Genomic DNA, 22,428 nt, shown 5'->3' on the forward strand with positions numbered 1-22,428 from the left:
GCCGGCCCCGCCCTCCGGCCCGCGGACACTTCCGCTTCCGGCCCCGCCGCTGCCGTCATGGGAGACGCTTAAAGAGCCCGCGCCCCCCATTGCGCCCAGCGGTGCCGCGGCACGGCGCGCCCCGGGACAGCACCCGCGGCACAAAGAGAGGAAAAGCGCGTTTCTCGAGGACAGGTCTGTTTATTTCACGAATACACGGCCGCCCGCCGCAGGGTCGGCAGGGCACGCTGCCCGCCGCGGCGGCGGCACAGCGCGGCGCCGGGAGGTGACAGCCACGAGCAGCGTGTCGCAAGCGGGGGCGCCCCGGCCGGCAGGGCCACGGCCACAGCGGTCGCCAGGATGCGTTGAGCGTCTCAGTTATGATTCTTAAGTCTTTTCAGAGCTTCTGCTAGTCGTTGCTTCCGTCAATACACGTTACGGCGATTAGCTATACATATATACATATGTGGGCTTGGAGCATCTCTTGCCATCTTTGCAGTACTCGGCTGTCCATCTCCGTAATCCTGTAAGGTGCAGGAGTGCTGCCTACCAGGTACACTTTAGACAGTAGGTTTTAGTCACTGTAATTAAATATTCAACAAAGAACATATTTATCATGTAACTCCCACTAGCAAAAAGTGTGTCCCCTCCCCAATTGTTTTGCTAATGTAAGAATATACCAAAACACCGATCACACAGATGTTTATAGCAACAGTTTAAACCAAGGTCAATCACACACCAGAGGACAAAGCGCATAGTACCACTGCTGCGTAACATGTACAAGTACTGCTGAATGACGGGAACGGAAAAAAGCACAATAGAAAACTCACTATCATCACTCCTCTATCCAACTGCAGCTCATGGCTATGCATATACTGCTTTAAAGGAAGAGTGAATTATTTCGTAAATAATGTTTTGATAGCATTTGAGAATTTAAAAAAAAAACAACCTAGTACTGTCATCGTGTATTTTGCTACTATAAATATAATGCTAGTAGTATGTTGTGTTTCAGTCCCTGGTTCTGCAGAACCAGTACGGTTTGTTTGCAAGTAAGCCAGTGCGTGTAGGCGTGGATTTGCAGTCCCCCAAGAGACGACAATGTGACACCTTCAGCTCCGGATAAAAGCACGAAGCTGCGGATACCAGTTATGGCCTAAGACACTGTGAGGAGAACTGCAGGGTTTTGTAGCATATGTAAGTGAAGCTAAGGAAATCAGTTATTTTAAATTGCCTCAAGATAACAGCATACCATATTTTAGGTAATTTCACATGAGCTTTAGAAAATCATAAAAGCACAGAGTTGCGTTTTTATAGCATAATATGGAGAACTGCGACTTAGCCTTCACTAGCCTCAAAGCAGCACCAGCACCTCTGGGCAAGGACACTTACTTCGCTTTAACTGCAGAAGTGACAGAATGATATTATTCAGCTCAGAGACTTACTGCTCTCCTGTTGCAAAGTACAATTTTAAAAAATACAGCAGTAAGTCTGGTAGATGGGGATGGTAGCAAACAGACAGCCCCATCACATAAGATGACCTTCTCCTTCTCTGATGTTGCAACACAGCTGCTGGTTCTTTCGCTCAGATCTTTCTGGAGGACGAGAAAGCTCTTCTAAGAGGGCAAAAGAGGAGGGACAAGCCAACTCCACCATGTTGTCTGCAACTGGAAAAGACTGGCTTGTATCTCAAAACCCAAGGGGAATTTTTTTCCAGAGGTTGAGGAGAAAATTGTTGTATCAGTTGTTTACAATTTGTTGAAGAAGGTATCTTTAAAATAGTGATGAATAAATGGATGATATGGAACAATTACTCTGAAGTAATGATAGTGAGTATATGTCACAATAAGATTTAATAGCTGAAATGTACTGACACAGAAGATTAAAGTGAAATATTGAATATATTAATATGCAAAGTTTTGTTTCTATTTTGAAATTAGACCATTTTTGTTGTGCCTCAAGTTCAAATATACGCCTTACAAATATCCATAGCCTCTTATAAATTAAACAACTTCTAAACAATACTTGTCAACATTCAAATCTCAAACTTTGGCAGCTCTTTGGTAAATACTTATAAATATCAATTAACAAAACAGTAAAAAGGGAGTGGGGAGGCTACCAGCAGGGAGCCTCTTTTTTTGAAATTCCACAAAGGGGAATCGAAATGAGAGAGCTCCCTAAGCAAAAACTATATCCAAGATTGGTATATTTTAATGAGATTAGTAGTTCATCCTTCTTTTCTCTGTCTATGCAAATACTATTACATCGGGATTTTATTAAATTTCAGACAATTTTTTGTGCTCTACCATATATACATATCCAAAATTTACACACAAACAATAGTGGCTGTTTATGAATAGTTAAGTTTCAGTGCATTTGACAATTAATTATTGCACACAGAATAATCTCAAATGCCCAATTATTCTACTGGATAAATGTATCAACAAATATAACCTCTTATATTTTTTAACACCTATCTTTCTGTAAAATCTTGTGTTGGTGACACCTTAGGTGCCGAAGAAGTGAAAGGATCTGCGGGGGATCTGTTGCTGGTTAGTCGTGACGGTATAGGAGGTGCAGGTAGTCTTCTTGCTGGCATTGTATAGAAGCAATCGGTAGAACTTTTACTCCAGTCATCATCAAAGTTGAAGTCTGAACCAAGAAAAGTATTTTGTTCAGTGCCCAGCAACTCTGGAGATCCAGCTGACTTCCTGGAACTGATTCGCTTAAGATCTGGAACACTGTTAGATGGCTTTAGCTTTATGTTGAAATTTTCCTCATCATCATCAAACGTTACCCATCCTTTTGGCTGTACATTTTTTACCATGAGAGATTTACTTCGCAAGCAAAAAGTGTTTTCAGATGCAATGACAGAAAATGCAGGCTTGCTTGTATTACAGCTGGGGGGATTTAGAGAAGGGAAAGGATTGCAAGCAGCACGTCCTTCTAGTAAACGTGAAGTTATTTCAGACTCTCGTGTTTCTGTTCTAAATGGGTTTCCAGCAGTAGGAGTTCTTTCAGTGAACGGATTTGTGCAGTTCAGTCCAGTAGTAAATGGATTTGGAGAGCTACGCTTATGTTCCTGGGATATGTTAAAGGTTGGAATAGGAGGTGTTGCTGGCATGCAATTTACAGGATTCAAAATATCAGCATCTCTTTGTGTTGTGGAAGGCAACTGCATCAACTCCTTTTGGTTCAAAGTGGGAACAGGTGATGTTTGAACAGACGTCTGCATCTTTGACACAAGCAGCTTAAACGACAAATCTTCAAAAGGGTCACTATTTAACTGTGTTTCAAGTTTAGAGCCGTACGTTCCATTTGTTTTGATCTGGAAAGAAAACAAGGTGCTTAGTAATCACATGGCTGGCTGTTTTAAATTATCACTAACTCCCCATTTCTCACTCTTCTATGAGAAGAAAAGAAGCTCTTGGGGGCTTAAACGGAAACTTCCATACAATTTGGTTGTAACTTGCACAATGCACTTGTAGTGGAATTATTGCTTCTTTTCTGAAAAAGAGTAACTCTTAACCCCTTCTCTGAAGAAGGGCCTACTAGTCGTTAAACACCATTTCCCCCCCTTGTCGGTCGATGCAGCTTGAATTCCCTTCATGCAGGTCAGAATCCTAGCCAAAAGCACTAGTGGACATTGTGTAAGACCACCTTTAAGAAACTTGGGAAGTGACATTGTATTCTAAACAAGTGATAACCCAGCACAAATATGAAATAAAAAGCTCTAGGTTTGACTGTTTGAGAGTTTATAACACTGATGTTACAAGCAATCTTTAAGCATCACAATGGAAGGAAAAATTAGTGTTATTAGTATATGCACTTCAGATATTTCCATGTAGACATATGCATCTGTAGGCATCTCCAGTGCTTCTTGACAGGTGAAGGTATGATCACCAGTTTGTAATATTTTAAAATGGCAAGTTATCATTGTTTAGAATAATACCAAATGGAGAAGACAGATTTTTTTTCCACAGAACTTCTCATCTTTTAAAAACAAAATATTCCGTCTCTTATAAATTTCTTCAAACAGCAATGCAACTTTTATACCTTGTAACAGCTGTCCAAAAAGGTTAAATATCTACCTTTGTTCAAGTCATCACACTGACAGAACAGAGTTTGGAGCTTCTGCTTATTAAATGAATGCAAAGAATTAAGCTTAACTTAAGACAGCTTCTGTGAATTAAATTTCACAAACAAGGTGATGTGTTAAAAGGAAAAATTTAATATACCCAAATAGTTTGGATCTTTAGCATAAAAATTCTGTTAACTAATGTTTTGTTGAACTAGGATGCTAACTAAAACTATCAACTACAATGTGACATTATTACAGCTTAACCTCAGTCTTTAAACATCTTGGTTTTACCGCACTGATTGTGAATATTTTGAAGCCTAAGCATCTATGCAGAATTAGTCTACAGGCTTCAGAGACTCTCAGGAATAGAATAGTAAGAATATCGTACATTTTCCCCAGTGAATCCAGCATAGCAATTTCTTTTTAAAAATTACAGTTGTAGCTTGAATTGGTTGGTAGGAGAAACAAAGTATGCTGGCAACAATGTATTTGCTCTTCTGGTGGTTTTTTCAACCAACAGTATCAGTTACATGCATCCCTGGTACTGCTACCTCAGAGTGTTTCTAAAATAGATGAGGCCTAATGCTACCAAACTATAAATAGAGTAGTTCAATATTGGTATTTTTATATGTATATAGTAAGTGTTTTGGAAAACAATATTAAAACAAAGGCACCAAGTGACTGAGTGGGGAAATGTGAATAACTGAACTGTAGAAAGAATATAAATCATATGCAGCTTGGCACCAGCTGGTTAAGTCCTGTGTTCGTTAACCAAGTAATCAAAAACTACAAGATCCCAAAGATATTATGAATCCCAATTGCTCTTTATCATAAGTTAAAAATTTCTCAGAATAATTCTGGAACCAAATGCTTTTAAAATTGTAACAAACAGTAGCATGTTTTGCTTTGAGTAATATTAAGTTCTCCGTTCTTTGAGAAATGTGAAATACGAGTTTTACTTTTTTTACTTTGAAAAAATTTTGGCAGTGCAATTGCATCAGGATTTATTTGTATTAAAGAGAAACATTAACTCCAACACCTACTAATTTTTTTCCAAATAGACTGAGACCAGGAGATTCAGCAGTGACTAAGCAACATACGTGAGGTTCCAATTGTTTCATAAAAGATGATGAAGCAAAATATTTGCTATGGTGCTAATAAATACAGTTAACAGTATCAATTCCAATTGCATTATCAAAGGAAAAAGCAAACTATGGTATGACAGTCAATTCATTAACGTGGACAGGTGATTTTTAATGTGGATGAAACTGCAGATGTATGAAAACAAGATTCATACATCTTTTCTGCTTAAATAGATGGAGACCACATACAAGATTGGTAAATAGTCAGATACCTGTTACCCTGATGGTTGCTCCTGCTTGTGAAAGAACAGACATCAAAGGAAAGAAAATTAGGAAGAAAATCCAAGTAACAAAGCAACCTCATGTTAAAAATACTTTTAAGTTTTCATAAAACTGTTTTTTGAGATATGAATACAAACAAAAAATATTTATTACATGCTATACTAAACTGTAAATTTCTGTTGTATTCTGAGACTTGCAAATGTAAAAAAACCCAGCTCAAGCCAATTCTGTTATTTTCACGCAGACATTCATTGTGCAGCTGATTGTGCTATTTTTTGAGGACCAGTTATAGACAGTCTAATTCTAACCATCCATTACCATGAAAAGCACTATAGCCCTCATTCTGGGAACTGTGTTGGTATAATCACTCATCTATAGTAACAGCTTTTCAAGCTGAAAAAAAACGTAAGACTTCTCATTCAATCAAAAACCAAACTCTCCCTAATTTATAATAAATAAAATCTATTTACAATAACTAATTTTCTTCCTTAATGTATTGCTTGGTAATCTATAGAGTCCTGAATATTCACACTGTATAAAAGCAATTATTTATAAAAGGAGATATTTAGGCTCTTAAATACACAATCAAGCTTTGAATCAAAGGATGGGCTTGGAATCCACTACCTCTCAAAAGACTTTGGATTTATTTAAAGATCTTTCATTAGAAAACTTCATATTTACAAATGATAATCAGGAAAGGAAATAAACATAATTTAAGTTTAAAAAAAAGAAAGAAAAATAAAAGGGAAATAAAAAAATCTAAGTTGGAGACAACAAATGAAGCTCAAAGTGGGCCTTCCTTGTGATTGCGCAGCCTGCATTTATCAAAGAGAAAATTAGTCTAGAATAGTCTTACACTATAACTTAAACTCAGATAGTTGGATATTGTTAACAATATAGCCACAGCATTACACAGCTCAAAAACCTGTTTACAGTGTTCTTAAGCATATTTTTTATTGCTGTGTATACACACAGGTAAACATAACTTTCATAACAATTTTGAAAGAACTGCTTGCACCTCTTTCAAAGAATGATTAGTGGTAAAACTACATTTAGAAGGTGTGAGGCTCTCAAAAGTGACACAATGCAATCTGTTTCTGTTCACAAAATTGGTACCTTCTCAAGTACCTTATGCCTCCATGTATATTCTCTGCTGGCAACACTTCATACTTCACAACAAACTACAAAAAGTCCTGATATTCTATCTGCAAATATCCTCCATTTTTTGGCCTAAGCTTCCAAAATGAAAAAAAGCTAACAGGCAGAGAGAGAAGTTCAGCAGAAAGAAAGGAAGAACATTTAAAGATTTTTTCAATTCAAACTCAAAATCAACTCCCTGAGGACTGCATTTGGCCCCTTCATTGTGGTACAAACTAGGTATTAACTAACTCCTTTAGTGAAAGTGGGCTTCAGATGTGGAGATAAAGTAAAATCTAAAATACTGATGAGAGTTTAGGTAGTCATAAATAGCCACAGCTAGGTTTATGTTTAAAAAAAAAAAAAAACACCAAAAAACAAAAGCACAAATTTACTCTTGGTAAGAAGTAGGCACAAATCCATTGCTTCAATAAATTTATGCTTTTATTCACATAGTGTGTTATCTGGCCTAGCATCTGAGGCTGTAAAAACTAAAAGCACTGGCCTTTAATGAAGAAGTTTAGCCTTATGTATATATAAACAACACTGAAAATCTATTTCTGCATTTTTAAGCAGCAGTAAGAAACTATGGCTTATCCTAGAAAAGGTGGGGTTTTTTTAAATAACACTAAATCGTCCCACAGATAAGTTTTATATGTTTCTGTATTTTAATTGACATTGCGGAATGGGAAGAAATGTATTTCTATTGAGTATCTTATCAGTATCATCTTCCTGCAATGAATAATCATCAACATAAAGCACCACATCATGCAATCTATAAAGATTTATAATCAAAACCTGCGTTAGCTAGTTAACATACAGTTGTCATGCATGTGTCATTATAAAATTAAATTTCTTAGACTGAGTATTTTTCCATTCAAAGTCGTCAAACAGCAGCATAATTTTAAGAACAAGCTGTCCATAAGTTGTAAGTCTGTCATAAGAAATCTTAAGTTAAACATTTAGTATTTAAGATGTTATTTACTCATGGACAATACATAAGCAATTAAGTATTATACTACTAGAGCCTGATAATCTTTGAATCCAATCTTTTGACCTTTATTTTTGTTTCTTTGCTTGCTCTAGGAGTTTCTCACAAATCTACAGCATTCAGTTCAAGCTGTGTTAATTTACATAATGAAAACACATGTATACAAGGGTTTTTTTGCTTACCTGCTGCTGTGAAGGAGCTGAATCAGAAGGCAAACTGTGAGATGATCGGCTGCGAGGAGGTGGTTGTGGGGGTTCCAGACTTGGTGGGGCACTTGTCTGAGATGGATGCGATGCCACAGGTATCAGAGGCTCCTGCATCCTTAGCACAGGTGGTGGCTGAGTGGTAGGCTGAGCAGGTCCAGCAGCCTGAGGCTTTAGTGGTTCAGGAAGCAATGGTGAGCCTGCAAGTATATTTGGGGTGTTTTTCATTGCAAAGAACCAAACAGAAATCTTAAGAATAGCATGAAGGAGAACATGTGGCTATGGAAGCAGCAGACAGAACTGCAGAATGGGCTGTAAGAACAGCAAGTGATCATGGCAACTAGATTAGAAATCATCAAAAGCTCAGCATATCTGCATTAAAAATTATTACTATAGATACAAAATAGAGAATCAGAACTCATGTCATTCTTAAATGTACTTGTCCTGGTTTCAGCTGCGATGGAGTTAATTATCTTCTCAGGAGCTAGTGCGGTGCTGTGTTTTGGCTTTGGTGTAAGACTTTGGCTTTGGTGTGAGATGTAAGTTTCTCAGGCCATGTTAGCAAAAAGGCTGGAGGGGCACAAGCAATCAGGAGAGGACACAGCCAGGGCAGCTGACCCGAACTAGCCAGAGGTATTCCATGCCGTGGGATGCCATGCCTGGTATATCTACCTGCGGAGTGGCCGGGGTGGGCAGGTCATTGCTGGGGGACTGGCTGGGCATCGGTTGGTGGGCGGTGAGCATTGTGCACCGCATGTTCCTTTCTTCCTTTCCCTCTGGATTTTATTCTTTCCCTCCCCCCTTTTCATTACAACTGTTACTGTCATCGTTGTTATTATTGTTTTTTCATTTTTATTCTATTTCAGTTATTAAATTGTTCTTCTCAACCCTCGAGTTTTACATACCTTTCCACTTCTCCTCCCCCTCCCTCTGGGTGAGAGGGGAGTGAGCGAGCTGATGCGTGGTGCCAGGTTGCCGGCCAGGGTTAAACCACAACAGTTCTTCAGTTGTATTTAAAAGTATTTTGGAAGTCACTGTTATAAATGCATACTTTGATATTAATACAACTTTAAAAACCCTTTAAGTTTAGGAAGTGGCTTTGAGAGTCAAACATAAACACTATTCCAGGTATTATGATTACAGAGCAACCAGTGCAGAGAATGGTCCAGTGATCAACACACATGACAGGACACACCAATATGCTCACACCAAACCACAGCAATCTGATCGAAGTTTCTCTTGAAAAGATGAAATCTATGGGTCCAGAACTCACCTGACTGCTGCCTATTATCTGATAAGGGTTTACAATACTTGTGGATGATTAGCAGAAACTGCCAAATGTTACTATGTTCAAGAATCTTAATTTCTATAGAGAAAAACAAAGACATCTGCTGAAAACAGATGTTGAAAAGCATTCAAACCAGAGCTTGTACTTTTTAACTTTATATTTAACTTTTAAAGTAAACTTACCCCTTGGTGGTTCAGCTGGTTTGGTCTGAGGTTCAGGAGCTGGTCTTCCCCCAGAGGGACGGACATGGCTTTGTGGTGCACTAATAACTCCAGCTCGAGGTGGAACAGTCTGCCATAATAATTGGTAAAAAGAAAGTATTTTAGTTCTACTTTGGATCTGTAGCCATCTACTGCTGAACGATTCAGGATAATTAGGACTCTGTGAAAAATAAATTATTTGATAAGAGTTGCTGAATAAACTTCTTACACTCAAACAAAAGCAAATAATATATTCTCAAAACATTATGAGCGTTCAATTCAAAGCAAAGGATATTTACAAGTCTTCAACTTTATATAAATATTTACCTGTGCAGCAATGCTAGAAACCCTTATTAGTTTGCTAGTATTAATAAGTTAATTCTACCTAAGTCTGTAAATTGTTGTAAGCAACAAAACCAACAGTAACTAATCTATTTGGAGATCTTGTAAGGTCACATTGACAACCCACCGTCAATGCAGATTGTAGACGCCATCTACTTTTTAGGCTATAATTACAGCCTGCCATTTGCAAATAGTAGTTACAGTCAATTTTATATAGTGGAAGTCCAAGATATGCATAAAAAAAATGGTTAGTTCTTTTTTCTGAAACTTATGTTTGCTAACTGTAAGGCAGTTACTCCTGTTCCTCAGCAAACAGTATTAATGAAACATACATTTGGCCTCATTTGAAGGCTGGAGTCTTCCCAAACTTGTTGGAATAGAAGTTAATATGCTGGGAACAGAAATGCTCTCATAAAACAAAATCTAAAAGTCTACATCATTATTTACAGAGAAATATGAAAATTATTCCAGATTATAACTGAAGCCAAGTGTATTACAAGCACCACACTTGAAAGGTGAATGTAAAACATTAGAATAAAAATGCTAGATTTCAGAGGGGTGGGGGGGGTGGGAAGATCATGAGGCAAGACAGTTTGTAAGATTTGTTTCCTCTAAAATTTTGTGTACTTGGTATATTCTGACAAAATCTTAGTAACAGTACATGTTCTAGAAATGGTTTTCGCAGCAAACCCTGTTACACAACTCTCTAAACAAACATGATTTAAAAACAAGCAAAGAAAATTCACTACTACAAAACAAGTATCATCCTTGATCTTACATTTACTAAATGTATGCACTGTACTTCCAAGCCTTTGTATAACATCTGATTCATTATGCTTGGCTGAGTCCATTTAACAACTTTCTAAATGCTTTAAACTACCTAACCTCTGAAATATTTGTCTTCCTTTTAGTTGCCAAGATGCATGTTATCATTTTTTTGAATACTCTGAAAGTAGGCAGAAGGATGATTGGATTAAATGCCAAAGCACATTTTAAAAAACATACATCAAAAAGGAACAGAAAAGAAACAGAAAGGCAGTCTGAAATATCCCTCAGGACCACAGGGTGGGAAGCTGCTGTCCCCGGTCCTGGAGTCCTTGCCATGAAATGCTGCCCAAAAAATACCTGGGGGAAAGGAAGGAAGCCACGTCAACTAGGAATCCAAACAAGGACTGAGATAAGGCTTGAAAAGCCAGGCAGATCTTAAGGTGTTTGTTCATACCTTCTAGTACATTTGTTTGGTTGGTTTGTTGTGGGGGGGGTTTGTTTGTTTGGTTGGTTTGGTTTGCTTGGGTTTTTAAAAAAAAAAATCTCAATGTTTGCAAAAGAAGAGATGCAGTCAGCTTTGTCTATTAAATTATGTTGGTGACTGCAGCACCATGGCTCTTCCTAGAACCTGGCAAGAAGCTCTAATTGCAATCCAGCCTGGGTGTTGAGAAGCATAGCACAAGAGAACAGTACTACATTTTTTTTCTGCCTTGACAATAGGAACAAAAATTCTTGCATTTATGTTAATTCCAAGATATTGGTAGAGTCTCTTCTGTACACCAGATTTTTTTTTTTGTTGTTGAATTATTTGGATTTAGAAACTGCAAATCCTGTGCTGGCCCTAGATTAAAAAAAAAAAAAAAAAAAAAGAGGCACATGGTGATAAATTAGTGCGTTATCTCCTGTGTATACCAGGTTTTCTTTACCCAAATTTTAGAAGAGGGCATTTTACATTTCTGGGAAAACAACAAAAAGTGCAAAGATCAAGAACTGTTCACTGTGAGAATCAACCTCTTTGAGAAAAATGAATTAGCAAAAAGCGATTTCACTGGTGGCTTTCAACAGTCATTTTCAGTGGTTTCAATGCTGTACAAGAGTACAATAGAAATGGCAATACCAGTAAGCTACAGCTCCTTTAAGTTCTACAAGAACACTGATATCTCTGCACAGCTGGCAGCGTTCTTCTGTTCCCTGCACATTTAAAAGGTAGAAAAGGACTCTACAACCTTTTCTAAAACAAATTTACATGGATTTAACTTAAACTCTTGTGATTAGTTGCATCTTTATTTTAATGGCTTCTTCACTCTCTCTCTCATCCCTGACAACTGGTCTATCACTTTACCTGAAGGAAAGATAAAGAATTAAAGAAAGGGTGTTGTATTTGTAGATAGGTGAAAAGCCTCATCAGTGTCCATCCCACTGACATTTATGGAAACAGAATGCTTTTTTAGCCTTACTAAAGACTCATATGTGTGCTCTCTCTCCTGTCAGTGTCATTGTGAACATTATCCCAATGAGAAGAACAAAATGCCTTAGGGAAGGAAAACAAAAGTTCTCTAATGACCAAGAAACTGGTAGGAAAGAGCCAACTTTTGCTGCTTTTTAGTCTATAAAACATCTAGGTATAAAGACGTATGATCTAAGTCAAAGAGCCTGGAACCACCACAACAGAGGAAACAAAGTAAGCACAAACACTGTGGCTGATGTAGATATAGAAAAAAAAGTCCTTCAAGCTGCTGCAAAAATTCTATCTGCAATACTGTGCAGTTCTAAAGAATTATCAACAAACAATACCATTTCTTAGTAATTCTTTAAGAAGACCTGTAGCTATTAAAACACTTTCTCCTTCCCTAACACAAGGTTCCTACTTGCTGCTGTGAAGAGAACTAAGGCAGATGTCTTCCACTGCTTGATTTCTTGCTTGTAGTGAAGCATTCAAGCGCCCATAATTCCTTCATTCACTTACTTCAGTTCCACACATAAAAGAATGAAATGCAGTACTAATGTTTGTTGAATGTTTTGTCAAAAGTCGAATGTTTCATTTTTACCTGAAGACCTTCATCAAAATTAATTTTTACAAGGCACAAAATTTCATTATACATTAAGCAATCAGCAATATAATACATCAACTGCCTATAGAATACATTAGCCGCCTGCAAGCAATTAACTGCCATCAGGATATACATCTCAGCATCAGCACAGATGATACAATTTATCATACCAGATCAGCAACGTAGTCAACAGGAACACACAATACAAAGAATAACTTTGCACTTTGCAGTTATTTGAAAGTGGATGTAAAATGCAGTATTATTTGGGAGCCTATGACATGACTGCATAGAGTGCAATACAATAAAGTCATGTCCAGTACATATATTCTAGAGTATTTTTAGTCAAAAGAAAAGAACTGCTGAGGGAATTAACTCATATAAGCTGTAAAATGACTAGTTAATTTCACAGTTCTCTTACATCTGTTATGACTTACAAAACCCCACTGCCAGCATCATAAACTGTAGAAACCTAGGGGGGAATTATTTTAAGACAGAATACCTACCGGTCTGGTTGCACCATATCCAGCAGTTCCTGCACTTGAAATTCCAGTTGAAGGTGGAGGCTGATTACGAACTGGAACAGATATCAGAGATTGCTGACTTAGAACATATTTCAAAATCAACTTCTTTCTGTATTATAATTAGTACAAAGCATGTATTTCTATTACCTAAGTTATCTTTTCTTTGTGTTCCAGGACTTTTTTGTGCTTTGAAGCATGGAAAAAAATTAGATTATCTTTGTTAGATAAGCTAAAAACAGGTATCATATGGCAACAGTACATTATCACTAATGGAAATGGGAGCAAAAAGACATTAGTGATTTTTTTTTTTAAAGCTGTTACATACTAAAGTCTATCCATCAACTAAGCTGTTACTCTAGCACACTCTTAACCCCCAGCACACGTGAAGTAATTTGACCCTTTTAATTACAAATTAAGTCAAATCACCTCCTATTTGTTGCAAGCAAAAGGCACCCACTTGTACAGGTACCCTGTGTTCTCAATGGTGCTAGAAGTAGTTGTTTTCTTTTGTAGTATATTCTGCCAATATTCTAGCAGCAGTCTTTAAAACAAAAAGAACTTATGTAACATGCTGATTCAAAAAATCATGCGATCAGAAGAGCATCTGTAGTTACACATGGTTCAGCAATCTACAGGGTCTACACCAAACTTCCTGAACCTACTCTCTTTGTTTACGGGATAAATATATTACAGCACCAACCTCACCATTTACATGCTGATGCTAATGACAACCTTGTATGCAACATTCAAGTTGTGAAGTGCAAGATATGAAAAAATTACCTTTACCTCAGACAAGTGCACAATTTCTAACAGGCAAAGAGGTTTAGGATTCTGGCTTGTGTTTCTGTTGCCTATTTCCCAGGAAGGTAAAATCACCATGTCAGTTACAGTAACTGGAAGGAATACTCTGTGGTACATAAGACAGTTTATCAAATCGGCTTCCAGTTGTCAGACAACCCTGCTTTCTTAGAATCAGTTAGAATGGGTTTCTGGGTACAGTTCTCAGTAATGCAACTTGTACCCTGAGCAACCTGGCACCAGTTTACCCTGTTCTGAGCAGGAGGTTGGGCTAGATAACCACCAGAGGTCCCTTCCAACCTGAACTATTCTATGCATATAGTGATTTTGCCAATTTAAAAAAATGAACCAGTGATATAGCCAAAATTAATTGCAGTATACAGGAGGACATCTTGATCGTGACTGTATTAGGACTTCTATAGCTGTACCTGTATTTGCTACAAAGGGACACATTCCTGAGGGTATAGGAAGAAACCCAAAAACTTGACTCTGCTGGCACTGCTAAAACGGGACCCATTCAGCACTATACAAACATACTCCAGCTAGAGTAATGCAAGAGAAATGCTTTTCATAAATGTATGTCACACATATAGGCATCAGAACCAAAATATCTACACTGTGCTATCTGGAAAGAGACAAAATATTAATTTACAGGCTAAATTAGTTAAATGGAAGTTTCTCTCCCCAAAATATATGAACATATGTTGTTCTTCGTGAAAAATTAGGCTTCCTAGATTCCTTATTAGTTACAGGTATAGTATTTCTCTAGCAATCAGTCAGCTATAACTTATTTTGAGAGCCAGCCTTGAAAGCATTCTTCTTGATTAGTACATTCTAAATTTTCACTTCATTTTTCATAATGAAGACTGCCTTCTATAACAATTCACACCACTGAAAAACAGGAAGCAACTTGGCTGTCTGAAAACTATGTTACATAAAAGAAGAAAGATCCTACACAATAAAAACCTTCATGAAACCACCTTTAGTATCACAAGGGAAATAACATTGCTCAGGTATTAAATTAGAAATCCGTTTCTAGAATACAAAAATTGTTATGTTACCTTCTACTTCTCTCCTAGCTACCCCAGGACTGGGAGGAGCTCCAAGACCTTTTCAGAGAAAGAAGAGAAGCTGTACATTGCGTAAGAAAAGCAGTAGATTGAGAAAGTAAAACCAGAAAGAACACTGCCACAAGACAGCTTTACATAATGTAAAAATGGCCTTGCTAGATTATAGTTACTTGTAGGAGATAACTGTTTGTAATGGCATGGGGAAACCAGACTGATACAAATTAGAGATCAGCAAGTACGATCATGTTTAGAAACATGCTATTATTTCGATTTTACATTACAGTTGAAAGAGAATTTAATTTCTTCAGTATTCACTCTCCACAAACTTTTGTCAATTCAGAATGGTATTAAATGTCAGTCTTGAAACTCTCCTAAAGCAGAGCACATACCTACACTCAAACACTTGAAAATAAACAGGTACATCATCAGTTACATCTTGCTACATTAAGCCCGCTTCCTGCAATTTAGGAGAATACTATGTAGTATGTTTCTGTCAAGACTACATTTGAATAAGCAATTTTATGGAAGAAATAAGTTTCCCACTTTATATAATGCATTGTATCCTACAGATTTGTATCATTAAGTTATCTCCAAGCAGCACTCTGTACTTGGGAAAGCTGTATCACCTGGTGCATAATAGATGTTACAGTTCAGATTGAGAGAAAGAAGATTTTCAATCATGCATAACCATGCTGAATCATTTTATTTCTGCAATATGATCAAGCATATACTGGGTCCATAAAATTGTATGGTAAAAACATGGCAGGACATAGATGACACTAGATGGTATGCAAGGAGAAATCCTTAAGGCATGCGCATAGGAAAAAGTAACAGTAATATCTGGCAACTCTGGAGTGGCTCAAGTATAGAGGAAGGAAAGGGAGCCAGTGTTCATGAAGCCTACCTTAAAAGCAACTTTTGCCTTAGCGATGACACAGCCTCATGCTTTCTCATCATGTGCCAATGTGTGGTATCTGCTCAGGAGTTCTCTATGATCTGGAAAGAGTGCTGTGAATTTTGTCAGATATGGGTGGAGGTGTCACTCAGAGTAGGAAGAGTGAAGACTGCAGATGAGGCTGGTATGTGATTATTTCCAGAGATGTCAGCTCTCTGGTTTTGCTGAACATCTGGTTCAAAGATGTTAAATACTAGCATATGTCATATATTCTGGGTGAATTCTGGGCTCTGCCAAGTAACATTAGATTTCCATTGCAAAAGTTCCTGACAGTGAACTTCTCCGTAAGAGAAGCAGCACTGAGGAGCGGTGAACAGAGAGCGTTTGTAAGGAGGACAGCACTGCCTGAGAACATTTTGTTGCTTTCAGGTACTAGCTCTGCCCTTATCCTATGTAACCCAGAGGAATCCTGGGGGGAGAAAAGAAAGTGGTAATCCATAGGCTATGAGAAGCCTACCTGCTAACTGGAAGAAAATAAAGGGAGATGGAGAGCAGCCCAGCAGAGTACAGGACACAACTCTGAACCCTCTGTGGTATACAGAGACATAAAGCTAAATTCAAATTAGAGTATTAACGGAAATGGACACAATAAAACCTCTCCAAGAGCAGGGAACCAGCATGTTCATTTCACAGATCTTCTGTAATTTCCTCTCCCAAAGCTCAACTCAGTCCATACTTTGAATAGGTATTTTCAGGATGCTCTTGTTAAGCAAATCTTGGTTTATGCAAGATGATTAATAAAGTAAACTCCTTTCCAGAGAAGGAAGGCAGAGAACCTCTTTGACCAATATATTCCTATAGTGGTGCACCACACGTAGAAAGTCTTCTACCCATAAGGATTTTAAAAGATTTTGCAAATGTAAAAATATTCATTATATGGAAGAGAAAGGGCATAAAGGTCAAATATCCCAATTTTCACTTAGTAATAATACTCTTCAACAGTGATAAAGCAAAATTTTGGTGCTGTGATAATGTAATCACAATTGGCATTATAGTAAGATTTTAATCTCACATTTTTTGGTATCATTTTAAACTGTTACTGTAGTCTGTATATAGCTTGGATTCTTTATTGCAGTTTTAAACAGTATTTTGCAAGTAAAGTTATCAAATATTTGTTTTAAATAGTATTTTCAGGAAAGGGGTTGGATTTACACAGAAACAACCCGTAATTTATGCCCTGACATCTTTTAGACAGAACTGCATGTTTTGCAAAGATTACATTTACACATTAGCTCAACGGAAAATAAAACAACCCCTACGTTTCACAACATAAAATGTGCATATATGTGCATGCACGCGTGTGTGTGTATATATATGAAATCTAGGCCATTTGTCTGCATTTGAACAATGCTTTTACTATCTTAGCATTAAGGCTTCTTGTCTCCTCCATTACTGAACATTCCATCTTCAGCAAGAAAAGAAGAAAGGTGCTCTTCCCCATATTTAAAAAAACAAAACAACAAAAAAAGTTTTTTTCAAAATGACTGCCATATCCTAAGGCACCCAAACAATCTGAACTCTGCTCTGAAAAAAAAAACCAAACACCCAGCTACAGGGGAAAAAGATGTTGAATGGTTCTTGCAAGGCTAAGTTTAATGAGTGACTGTCAATATCAGTGTACATCAATAAGTACTTGCTGCTTGGGTGCATGTATTTTCATAGCTTAACGTACTTGCATTTTTTTAATGTCCACTTTATTACTGTATTTTCTAGGTTTATTTTTTTAATTTGGAGGATAATCACATGAAAATGTAATGCATTTTATCCAAATTATTGTATATACTGAAAATACTGTCCATTCTCTCAATCTTAACCCCATTTTAACAGTTTAAACCAATGATAAAAGACAACTATAAGCTTTTCATGCATTAATCAGGAAAAGTCTGACTAATACTATTAAGGAGAAAAAAACCCAAAATTTTATTTTAAAAACTTCAAGTAATTGAAAATTATCAGCCTTCATAACTTTTCATGTTCTGTAAGAATTTACCCTGTAATTTATTTCAAAAAATCTTGGGTGACCAGAGTGCGACTATAAATATCTGAGACCTTATTAAATCCTCAGTGGAACTCTTTTGTATTAGCAGGCAAAACCTCTACACTTTGCAAACCCCTGCAATGAGTACATAGCTTTGTTTCCTTGTATTCTAAGTTACTTCTGATGTAAAGTATGACCAGACTCTCAAAAAACCCCAATTTAGATGCCTAAATCCCGTCCCATTTCAAAGCATATTGAGCCATTTGAATAAATGTTATGGGCATTGAAGGGAGTGAAGCACTCCAGGGCAAAAAGGTTAAAACACATGAGCAAAAAACCACTGCTAATGCACAATTTTAAAGATATGATCAATATCACTTTGTATGTGCTACAGAAGTCTAAAACCAAAGTTTGATAACACTTATACAGTACACAGGGATATCTTCTCAGTGCTTTAGAAGCCTCATTCAAGGCAGGAGAAACAGACACCATTTCCCCAAGCATAGTAACACACTGACATTTATACTTCTTCCAGTCCTGTGCTAGCTTGCTCACAGCTGAGCTCAGGTACCACTGAAAAACAAAGTATTATGTCTTATAAATGTGTGCCATGAGTGGAAAATGAAGAGGACAGAAAAAGTGGGATGAGCATTAGGTCAGGATAATAGATGAAAGAAAACAAAACACAATCTCTTTTAAAAGATTGCATAAAAAGCAAGCTTTATGCAAGTTACAATTCTTTATGGAAAGCTATGTTGGGAAAGAGGGTAAAAAAAGAAGGCTAGTCTTTGCACAATTGAGACAAAACTAGGCAAACAGGATTGTGTCAGTGCACACAAAACTATAGGACTGAAGTAGTACAATGTATTAAATCTCACGTATGTTGCACATTAAGTATAAATTGGCTATTTTCTAAGCCTTTGGCATTACCTCCTCCCTCTCTCCACCTGATGTCAGAATAAGTTAGCTGATACTTATACATTACGCAATATAGTTTACTTATTTTCTGAGATTGCTCAAAGCTTTTGAATTATTTTCTCAAAAATCTCTCTTTCCTACCAACTGAGTGGCAGTGTCTGAAAAGCCATTAAGAAAGTATTTCAGAGCCACTAAGTATTCTCACTCTATCCCATGTATTAATGAGTTGATTTAAGTCCAGGCAGGACAGCTCATCTATGAAACATGTGACAAAGGACAAAGATTAGTTTCAAGAAGCAGCACTTCTGAGAACATGTGAGTTGTTATTACATGCAAAACCAGATCAAGCTGGAAAAAATGAAACTAGCCTGAAGGGTTGGATAAGGCCCTCAGCATTACCAAAGGGGAAGGAATTAGGGGAGAATTATTTCAGGATTTTGTTACTTTGTAAAGACCTGTAGCTCTCGAGTGCCTACAAAGTAACTGAATAAATTCCTTTGCTAAGTTTGTGTTTCTGAAGTACACTTACACATTGATTCCGAGAACTATGGAGGGTGTTTCATGTCTCTGGGAAGGGCTTGGGAGCACATTTCAGACTTGGAAAGAGAAAATAAACTACCCATATGTTAGTGTTCAGCTTAGAGACAAATACAGCTCAGTGATTTGGAGCTCTGTGTTAACTGGTGATCATCCAGGGGAAACTGGGCCAGATCAGCAGTCGTTTCAACTTGAACAATTAATTAATGGATAATCACTGCAAGTAGCTGCAATCACAATCCATTTTACAATGCTCCTTTTCATGGCCTGTGAGGAAAAAAGCTAGCCTTTTCACAACTAAAGACAAGTTTCTGCTTTCACACAACAGTTAGCTGGGTGTATTTTGACCAGGACAAAGTAATAAAAACCTGGAACAACTTTAATCTTTCTGACTATATTGTACCAACTTCTGGATAAATATTTTTTCACTAAAAAGTCAAATGTAATTCAGAGGGGGATAGAAACCCAGAGAAAGAAATTACATTGACATTCAAAAATTACCCAGTTTTATACCTTTGGACATCATCATGTTAAGTACTGTCACAACAGACCACCATAGTAGTTTTGCTATGTAGTCATATCCGAAAACAATTAAAATCATTACCTCCAAATTCCTTTCTAGCAGGTGCAGGACTCCTACCGCCTTACAGTATTTAAGAAATGAGTGCAGCAATAATGAAAAATATCAGTACAGTAAAGAGGGAAGAAAAAGAATGAGAAAGTTAAAAATGACAAGGGTCAGTTTGTTATTAACTACGTTGCCCATATGCTTCTGAACATCCAGTTTCTTTTAGTGCTCAATTGCTTACATTTTCAGATGATCCAGATGAACTCTACATTAAGAACCTGGACATGGCAAAATGCATACATACTGATGCCAAAATTAAAGGAATATAAAACCAATGAATGCACAAGATTATTTACATTTTATTTTAAAAATTAAGATGCTACAAAAATGAAAATGTTGAGTAAATACTGCTGTAGGAAGCCCACATATTTAAACTGTAAAAATAAGTTTATAAAAACTTTAAAACTTCTTCACTAGGCAAAGACAATAATATTTAAATGGTACTGGAAAATGCTGTTATTTCCCATGCCATTATTGATATTAAATGTACCAACTAAATACTTCAGTGAAAAAACGGTATGTTCCACTGAGCCCCAAACCAACAATATAACATGTAGTTTGGGTGCAGACTTCAAAGTTCATCCCACAGACTTGAAACAAAATATTCCTGATCACCTGATATAAGTCACCGCATTACCTGATGGTGGAGGTGGCCTCTGTGGAGGAGCAGGGCGTGCAGGGGGAGCAACAGGGCGAGGTGGTGGAGGACGCTTAGGCTCCAAGCTCTGCGAAGACTCTTTCTGCTGGGTACCAAGCTGCAATTCAGCTGAAGAACATGACAGAAAACAATGCAAAAATTAATCACTTGTACATTCTAATCACTGTAAAGATTTTCTAATAGAAAGTTATTTTCACAGAGAGAACATTCCGTTCCCAGCCCTGGCAACAAAGATACAGAAGTTTTTGAGAGAGGGAAAACAAGAGAAATAAACCAATGGTGAAAATAAGCAGATCGCCTAAAACAAGATTTTTGTTTTACGTGCTTTTATCAGTATATGCTTTTCATGGAATCCTGAACATTCTTACAAATTGCAGAGTTCCAAATTTGTATTTTGGCCCTTATCTGTGAACTAAGTGCTCTGGAAAGAATGTTACAAGGAGAATGCAGAAGGCATTTTAGCAGTCTTTGCAAAATTACTCCAAAGTATATTGAAAGGAAGTGTTCTAAAAGCCATTCCAAACACTGTAATTCTGAATGTCCACTTTGTTGCTAAAATAAAGCTGTGTTTAAACAGAAGCTTTCATATTATACACCCACTTCACAAATCTATTGATTACAACTTACATATTTCAGCTGACAGGAGCATTACTTGAAATGGGCTGTATTTGAAGAATATGACTAAAGTGACCTAGGATTATACTGACACATTGCAACAGAATTTTTGAACAGAGGTTTCAAACTAATCAACTTAGAAAGCCTATCAATCACATAACTTTTTGAGATGCCACTTTCATGATGAAATGCTAAAGAACTAAAGCAAGTTAGGTAGCTTACAGCAGCATAGATCAGTGGATGGTGTACCAAATTAAGACTCAGGAAACAAAGCTCTTCCACTGCCCATTAGGAAAACAGAGACACAAAGAATGAGGTGATTTACCCAAGGCCACTTATGTGTAAAATGCTAGATGATATCAAGACCAGCCTTTTATATTAACCTAAAGACACTAATAAAAATAATCTATAAGCTTGTATTTTACCACTGGGCTATACAGCTGCCAAATTGCATAGTAGTAATACAGGCAGTCAAGCAATGTAATACACACTGTGTGTGGAAACAGGTGGTCCAGGAGTTTTTGCTGGTGCTCGGCTCGGTCTCACTGGGAGCGTAGGTCCATCTGACAGCGTAGGGGATTGACAAGGACTGGAACGTGGTGAAGAGCCTGGGGAGGTTCCAAGACCAGAGCTTGAAGTTGGCTGTAGATGCTGAGGAAGGATTTCTTCTACTTCAGCACTGTAGTCATCAATGTCTCCTAAATAACAAACCCCACCCCAAAAAAGAAAAAGCATGTAAAATAAAGGGAACAATAATTACTGAAAGTGGAGAAATTATAAACTGATTCTGGGCATGGGATTTTCTGCCAAAAGCCCTCAAGTTCCAAGGAATTAGCTCAACAACCAAAGTACGATTCTTGCATCATAAAAATCAAACATGAAGAACACGTGTGTACTCAAACCAGTTGAAAATACTCCAGATGCACAGTATCTATTACAGGTAATTATAATAATGTGGCAACTGTAACGTTGCTTAATTTAAGAAACAATTAGCTTTACCAAGAATTACCTTTGCAGAAATTATTTTCCTGGTTTGCAACAGATGGCAAGCTTCACTTACCATTCTTCAGAAGGCTGGGCAGGGGATTTCAAGATACCTGCTATTTGTAATACCTTCTGTTTGAAAAGGTGGAATGATGTTTAAAAAAAAAGGTTCAATATGGATGTGTCTTTGAAAAGTAAACTGTCAATTTCTGATATTGGTATGTTAATATTAAAAATGCCAAAAATAGATAAATATCCCACCACAGTCCAGTAAGATCATAGTGATCCTTTCTTCCATAAGTTCTAGGCTTCTCTCTCTTCAGCTACAGGAACTAGGTTCCAGCTTTAACTCTGCACTGCTTGGC

General features: G+C 37.2%; 1 protein-coding gene across 11 annotated transcripts in view; it reads right to left on the minus strand.

The window, feature by feature from the left end:
- Positions 1-164: 164 nt before the first annotated feature.
- SYNJ1 (synaptojanin 1) overlaps positions 165-22,428 on the minus strand; it is a 69,303-nt gene continuing 47,039 nt past the window's right edge. For 2 of the 11 annotated variants that reach the window (XM_037376359.1, XM_037376353.1), the window contains exons 24-33: positions 21,571-21,777; positions 20,444-20,572; positions 19,783-19,821; positions 14,782-14,829; positions 13,070-13,108; positions 12,905-12,975; positions 9,223-9,331; positions 7,732-7,952; positions 5,412-5,435; positions 3,193-3,304 (exon numbers count right to left, since the gene is read on the minus strand). In XM_037376359.1, coding sequence (XP_037232256.1) covers positions 5,415-5,435; positions 7,732-7,952; positions 9,223-9,331; positions 12,905-12,975; positions 13,070-13,108; positions 14,782-14,829; positions 19,783-19,821; positions 20,444-20,572; positions 21,571-21,777 — 884 coding nt within the window. In that variant the 3' untranslated portion in view covers positions 3,193-3,304; positions 5,412-5,414. Of the gene's footprint in view, positions 3,305-5,411; positions 5,436-7,731; positions 7,953-9,222; positions 9,332-12,904; positions 12,976-13,069; positions 13,109-14,781; positions 14,830-19,782; positions 19,822-20,443; positions 20,573-21,570; positions 21,778-22,428 lie in introns of all 11 variants that reach the window. The other 9 variants (XM_037376357.1, XM_037376349.1, XM_037376360.1 and 6 more) reach the window with 6 other exon arrangements.

This window comes from Falco rusticolus, chromosome 2, assembly GCF_015220075.1.
Source record: "Falco rusticolus isolate bFalRus1 chromosome 2, bFalRus1.pri, whole genome shotgun sequence".
NCBI classification, from domain to species: Eukaryota; Metazoa; Chordata; class Aves; order Falconiformes; family Falconidae; genus Falco; species Falco rusticolus.